Raw genomic sequence first — 8,001 nt, 5'->3', positions numbered from 1 at the left:
TAAAAGACAAGACCCATGAGAGATAGGACTGAAGAAAGATGCAAATGATAATTAAATATGATAAAATGAAGACTGATACTATTAAGATAAACTAATATAAGACTAAGAAGGCAAGCTTACAGACCGACGAACAAAAATAATGAAAAATGAACACTTAAGAATATGAACAAAAAATGAATGTGATGTTTTCATGTTATTTGATAGAGATGCAAAGAGGGACTGATTCGAGACATCTTTGTTAGAGTCTTCGTAGCAGTAGTGAGAATGAGCATGGCATCTGTCAAAAAAGAGCGGCCCACAGAGTGAGGTTTTAAAAAAAATCACATCGGTAGAAAAGTGATACACACCGCAGAATGAATTAAGAACCTATGGGTTCGGACACTAAACTGATAGATGCGTAACATTAGAAAAACTGACACTTAAGATACTGATATGGTGGGGTACTGGTAGGTGGTGTGCAACAGGAGAGGTCCCAAGACTGATAAACCTACAAAACCTAACACTGAAGACTGACACCTGAGTAGCATAGTATAACAAACCTAACTTGATTACTGAATCCGAAAAGAAATCATAACAACAAGCAACACTACACTGAAATCGTACTCAAGAATACACACTAAATAAGTGAATATGACTTGAAGACCTTGAGTACTGAATCTGAAACAGATGACTGATAGAAAGAAAAAATCATACTGAGGAAAGCACACTGAATATGACTTGAAGAACTTGATTACTAAATCCGAAGCAGATAACTGATGGAAATAGAGGACTGATAGAAAGAAGAACTCATAAAAATAACTAAGAATAATAAGACTGAGAAGAATACCAAGAAGACTAAGGAATGAAGATAACTAAGGACTGATAAATAAGAAAAGACGACATGGAGACTGAAGAGTACTAAAATAAGTGGGACAAATGAGAGACTAATCTACTATCATTTTTAGCTGAAAAAGCTATGCTAACTGAGACCAAAAAAAGAGACAGAATACTGCAAAAAATGAAGAAGTGGAAATGATGAATGGCAAGGAAAATTAAGTGAAGACTTTCCATCCTGTATAAATGACAAGATGGAGAAGAACAACGCAGATAAATGAAGAATGACAAGTAAACAGATAAATGAAAAAAAAATGAAATAGCAAGCCTACAGAATGACAAACAAAGTCCAGATTGAAAAAATAGAGGGGGCGAGACTGAAGAAGGATGAGAATGAGGATTCGGTAACAACCATGCCTATCTGGAGCCACTTAAGTAGGACACTCCTATTTATATACAAAAAATGAAAACTAAAGAAAAAAGAGTGAATAGTTACCAAAAGGATAGCCAATTTTAAGTTTTGAGCTTGAATTTTAAAAGGTAGACACTTAAGTAGGACACTACAAACTGATTTGCAAGAAGAATAGTAAGAAGTCAGTTGTTCATCTTAGAATTAATATATAGAGAAAATGCTAGATAACAATATAAGAGACCAAAATAGGAGACTTAGGAAGAAATGGACAAAAGACACTATAGTGAAGAAAATGAACAAAAACCACTAGGTCATGACCACACACGTCTCTAGCCAGCTGGCCAACACCTTACAATAGTGTATAATGACATCTACGATTCCGTGCTCGTGCAACACTAGCGATCTTCCTAGAAAAGATTAGCATATGAGAATGGGCCAGAGCTCAACTGATTTGGAACCAAGGGGAAACTTGGCCACCTCAAGCAATCTGGTTGAGACTACTCATAGAAAAAAAGGAACTACAACTTTTGCATAAGTATCAATACATTTGTAGAAAAAAAATCCCCGTATGAATTGGTTGGGGGGGGATGTATATGTTTAACAAAACACTAGAGACGAAAAGAAAAAGATGGGGTTGCATAGACTACAACTTAAGCTATATAAAGTTGCAATGAAACCTTCTGACTTTTGAAGAAAAATAATGGTCAAGGGAAGCAACAAAAACTTATATGCATACTCCCTGTACAAGCTTAATGACCGAGAAACAGGGACTTACGCGACAAAAAAGAGAGAGAAAGATATAGAGACAATAAAATAAGATGGAACACCTCAGACTATGTGATTCAGGGTACTGCTTGTACCAAATTGCTGCAGTTTTTCATATGTGCAGAATGTAACACAAGAATACAGCATTCATGGACACCATGAATCAAAACAAACACCTAGTAACTAGTATATGTAGTATACTATCTTTACAAGCTAGCACGACTTTCACATTAAATAAAATTGAGCATATGGTAGCATTTTAGTTCCATCTTGACACAACAAAATCATCACAAAGTGTCACATCACAAAAGCATTGCTGTTACCTTCTTTTTAATTGACCGCTACAGAGACTTGAAAACTGAATTCCAATCAACCTGAAACAGCGGAAAGGGATTAGGACTTGATTGTTGCAGATTTGCAAAACTGAACCCGAATTAACCTATACAAAAACACAGAGAATTAGGATTTGAGATCTGCTTGTGTTTTAGGGTTCAAGAAGAGAGAGGACAGACTCATAGACACAAGAATAGAGAGTAATGAGGCGCCACATGAAGAAGGGAGGGGGAGGGGTGCCATGGGAAAGGAGAGAGGGGCACCATGAGAGGGAGGGAGGGAGAGAGAGAAGGCGCCATGGTAGGGAAGGGCATGCTGGACTGGAGGAGAGGGGCAACAAATGGACAGAAGAAAGGGAGGAGATATGCTAGTGAAGATACTATCTGAAGGTTTACCTGCGCCGCCGTCGCCAGGACCTCGCGGCCGTCGCCTCAAGCTCGCCGTCGTCGCCATGGATGAGGAGAGACCAGATCCTCCACGCGACCCTGAAAAAACAAAGCGGGTGCGAAAATAACCCGAACCGATCCACTGAGACCCACTAAGACAAAGCGGGCCCGAAAAGGACACCGCACCAGCGTAGATCTCAGAACTAAATCCAACGATTGAAAATTCGACCTGAAGCCAATATGAAAACAGACAACTGATTTTTAGTAAAACTGTTTATATATGCCATTTATGATATCTTGTTCATAACTAACACAATATGCATGATTGACTTGGATTTTGTAGTGATTTGTATAATCCAGGTACTGTTGCGCACTTTCTTGTGTCAACGGCGAAACAGTAAGTGCTTCATTGTTCGATGGCCAAAATTGTCAACGATTTCAATTTAATGGACTATTTGGATAGATAGTGATGATTTCTCTTATAATTTGTTTATCCAGCACTTTGAAGTTAAGCGTTCATTTTCCTAAGGGTGGTATTGGTTCCTTTGCGACAATTCCTTTGCAAGCTGGAAACAGGTAGATTGTAATTACTTAATGTATTCTTTCACATTTGGTGCATACCATGAATGTTGCTGTTCATATCGTTTCACTAATTTGTTACTTGACAGCGTTAAGAAACAGCTGCACTACAAATCAGAAAATATTCCTTCTGTTTATATCTAAATATTTATATGAACCATAAGTGACGAAGATAAAATTTTCTGTTTTGCAGCATGCTTTCAGAAAATAATAGCGTTATCGGTTTAAGATATGATTCCCAGAATCTATCATTGGGGGCATCTGTTGTGCCATTTCTCTGTAAGTAGATGCCGACCCTAACTTTAATCGAATAATTTTGCTTATGTTATTTTCTAATATTTCTCTTATATCTAGTCAGATTATAGTATGCTCATATTACCTTTCTTTGCAGTACCCGGTGAGGAACCCTCTATGGTTCCCTATGGTGCATGGTTAGTTGGAAGAATAGGGGGATTAAGTGCAGGGGCACAATACAAGCCACTTAGTGACTAGCTTAGTGAGTGTTACTGAACCTTCCTCTTACCGGAACATTTTTTTTACTTCATACTTCCAATAAAAATTTGAGGCTATCACATATTATCTTCTTTTTATGTGTACATTCTAGACCGAGTTCTTTATTTAACTCTGTTCTATCATCTTGAGAGACTGTGTTTACATTATTTTATTCACCATGGAGAAGAATCTCATTAGCGGAAATCCTTTCATATAAAAGTGTAACACTATAGACAGTTGTATTTGAATGGGAATTAACTCATGTTTGATCCCAACCTTAATCTATATAAAGGGTAAATTGCAAAATATAAGCAAGAGAACATCACATCATCGAGTTTTCCTCAGCCATTCGGTGTAGATCGAAACCCACAGTTGCTATAAAAACATACATAATAGGACAGACTAAAGCCTAATAAAATTTCTGGACCCTAGAGGAATACTAAAAAGTTAGCAAGCGTGTAGTCTATCAAATTAATACAGGTATCCATCCCTTATTGTGCTTACAAGCGAAAAAATTGTGAAGTTGTAAGATTTCCATAGCAGAGTACATATTATCTCAAGTATCCTATATATGGGAAAAACTTTGTGTTCCCAAAATTTTCATTCTAGCGAGTCCAGATGATTCTTTGGCATGCTTTTTTTTCCTGCTATGGCTTGTGCAATAGCTGTTTGCTCTTAGAATTCATATGCTGGCTTCCTACATTTGGATATATTGATGTTTATCTCTTACAAGCCTTTTCTTTTCCTATCATGTACCAATTTCAGGGCCTTCTATTTATACTTTTGTTTGCCCCATTTCATGTATCTTTTTAGGCACTCCAACAGATGGAAGCATGAATTGCTTGCCTTTTGAGGACTTGAAGAACTGGGATTATGCAATCAGTTATGATGTGGGATCAGCTAGCCCACTAAGCCCCTCATTAAAATTTTCTCTAGAGCTTGTCAGAAGTACACAGGTTTGTTATGCCTGTTCCTTCTTATTCAATAAGAAATGCTTTACACTTTCTGTTACTTTGCAAAGATCTTTTGAGAAGATTATATACACATAGTGCTGGTGCCTCTGGATATGTGAGTACCATCATTGTGAAGTATGCCAGAAACTTTTGCTGTATGAGCTCCTTTGGTAAAATTCTTGGATTTCAGTTAGAAATAAATTTTTGATGATCAATCACAGTTAAGGCTGCCTTCTATGTATGGTTCTTTCTTGTCACTTTTATATATGAAGCAATGATAAAATATATTCTTCGTAACAAGATAAGTGGTTCATAAATAATTGTTACCAAGTGAAAACTAATTTATTACCTTTATTGAATCCCTACAACATTATCATTTTTTAATCTTATAATTTCCTTGATGAGCAGCTGGTTGCATCATTCTATCAGCACCAGGTTGTCCTAAGGGAGGTGAGGAGAATTCTGTTTTATTTTATCTTTTGACACGGTTCAGTTTTGTACTATTATTTTATTTCATGTATGGGAAAGAGCATGCTGTTCTTTTTCATTCATAACCTATATAAGGACCTGCCTCCTATTTTCTCAATCCACAATAACTAGTTTTTTTACAAACAATTTCCATTCTATTCTCCTCATCAGTTTGCTACAGTAGTTTGGCTTATTGGTCTTGTTAGAATATAACTTCTCCTTCTTGTATATAATGTACTGTTGGTATGTGCCTAGCAATTCTCGTAGTTTGGCTAGTAGGATATGCAATTGCTAGGAAGTGCACTGGAAGTGCATAGTAATCTTGTACGTAGTTCACCATCTCTATACTTAAACAAATATCCTGAATATTTAATATGTGGATTTCTAAAGTCTATATTCTTTGTAAAAATGTTCAATACATGTGCTAAATTTGATTATAAATATTTTTTTCTAGGTATCACCTACGTGCCATGTTAGTAAAGTGAGGTGCAATTGTAAATAATGCACATAAATAACACAATTAGAAGATGTCAAAAGCAACTTGCGAATAACAAAGCTACAATTCACAATGTAGTTTAGTCTCATGCATTTTCTAAGTGTAATTAAGAATTTCATTTATAATTTTAAAGATTTGATAAGTATGCATGTCTGCCCATTAGGTAAAAGGAGGTCCTCGTTTTGAAGATGCAGACGAAATTGTAAACTACATTGATTTTGGTGTTGAACTAGCCACAAGGTAGGCCTCTAATGAACTCAAAGTTTTCAGTTTTTCATCAGTTTAGTTGACTATAGTTCAATTTAATACGATCTTTAGGGTGGGTAAGGACAAACCAACAGATGATGCCGACAATTCCTCGTTTCAGATAGCTGCAAACTGGCAGGCCAATAAGAACTTCCTAGTAAAGGTATGTTACACATGGATATTCAAAACGGTGCCCAGGCTCATCCACATCTTTATTAATATGATATAGTTCTGTAAGCACTCTGTAAACCATGTCAAACCAAGACCGATCAATATCCGAATGGAACGGATTCGAACTTCTCCTAGAAAAGTTTCCGGTGCGAAATTAAAAAAAAAGAGTAGTTCAAAGGAAAAATGAATTTGAGGCATGCGCCGGACTGAAGAGACTGATTCCTTTCTCCGGGACCATTTCTTTGGGTGTTACCGTGCACGGTAGCACCCCCGAAATGTAGAAAAAAGGAAAATTTTTACAACCCCACACAATTTCAAATATAAATTTGATCTAGCAAACCCTAGTGCTTGTAGAAATAGAACCTCTCTCAAATAATGGAACATGAGGACTTACTTCCATGTCTGAACCATATGAGTTCTTTCTAAATCTAAAACATGCAGGGACTAGAATTTCTTGTGTGAAGTAATTTAGTTTGTACCAAACATATGTTTATATTGTAATCTATTTTGATTTACCTTTCGTGAATTTGTACAAGCCATCATGGTCAAATTTATACTCCCTTCCTCCCATATTAATTGATGCTGAAGCAGATGTATCACTGAAATACGCCTAGATACATTTGTTTCAGTGTCAATTAATATGGGACGGGAGGAGTATGCTGTATTGAAAATTTGCAGTGCAATGCAATTCCTTGTATCCATAATGATATATTTATGCATTCCATTATTTCTGATATTCATTGTTCCATTCTTAATAGGGGAAGTTAGGGCCCTCCAAATCTTCTGTAGCTTTGGCATTGAAGTCTTGGTGGAAACCCATGTTTACATTTAGCTTCATAGGTTTGGAAACTCCTGAATTCCTTGTTTGCAATTAAACACTCCATACTTCTGATCAGAAAAATGCTTTTCCACTCTGAAAGAAGAAAGGTCTAAAAAGAAATGAATGCTCTCGTACCCATGAAAAATGGTTTGTAATTTTTTTTTGGTGTTTCTTTTCATCATTTGTTTTCTCTGGGTATGATGCTTCCTAAGACTGCTTCCTACATAACACTTAGCACTCAGAGCAGCATAATTTGAAATAACCCTAAACTGAGGACCTCATCTCGTTTTTTATAGCATGCTAATGTGCTACACTTCCATAGTGTATTTATGGGATGCTTTCTTGTGCGTACGTTTGGCAAGTGAAAATGCATATTGCCACATCATATATAGTGAAGTAGGCCAAACGTTACATATTGTAATATTAGCGGTAGTAGTAATTAATACTCACTACATACATAATACCATTCCATGTGAGAAGATACTTTTTTTAAGAGAAAAAACAATGAAGTGATACTGTTTGAAGTACTGACATCCACTGATGGCTGCCACAACAATGTTCCAAATTTGCAGCTGTGAATGATCATGCGAAGGGTACAAGAGGGTACGGATTTGGAATCCATGTCGACGATCAGAGAGACCCAGATTCCAGCCATCTCCTCTAGTAGGATCGATTATATACCATTGTTTGCATCGGAACGAACTTGAAGTAAACCCTTTTGCTCCTGAGAGGAATGTCTGGATTATCATTACTATTGCACGTACTAATAGCGCTATGTTTTGCAAATCTTAATTGCTTGCAGGCACATACGTGGCTGTGAGACAAATCAAGGAGGACTGAAACTTCGGCGATGGAGGGGCGATGACGGCGGCGTGCCTTCGGCTCGCTTCAGTGCTTGTAGTTGTCGCTATACGGTATATGAATCTGGATGTAATTGTTATTATTTCTGGTGTTCTTGTATTGCCATGATTAAAGATGAATAGATGGGAATTTTCTTCCAAAAAAAGAAGGACCGAACTTTTTTTGAACACTAATAGTCTGTGGAAGCACGTGATTCAGAACAGATA

The 8,001-nt window shown here is 36.7% G+C and overlaps 1 protein-coding gene across 1 annotated transcript; it reads left to right on the top strand.

The window, feature by feature from the left end:
• The first annotated feature begins 2,663 nt into the window (after positions 1-2,663).
• Positions 2,664-7,598, top strand: LOC123054881 (uncharacterized). The gene is made up of 5 exons (XM_044478790.1): positions 2,664-2,825; positions 5,861-5,937; positions 6,016-6,106; positions 6,873-6,954; positions 7,507-7,598. The coding sequence occupies exons 1-5, from the start codon at positions 2,664-2,666 to the stop codon at positions 7,596-7,598; spliced, it is 504 nt and encodes a 167-aa protein (XP_044334725.1).
• Positions 7,599-8,001: the final 403 nt, after the last annotated feature.

The sequence above is a fragment of the Triticum aestivum genome, chromosome 1A (assembly GCF_018294505.1).
Source record: "Triticum aestivum cultivar Chinese Spring chromosome 1A, IWGSC CS RefSeq v2.1, whole genome shotgun sequence".
Lineage (NCBI taxonomy): Eukaryota > Viridiplantae > Streptophyta > Magnoliopsida > Poales > Poaceae > Triticum > Triticum aestivum.
Note: the sequence above shows the minus strand (reverse complement) of the source record. Positions and strands in the feature narration are given on the sequence as shown.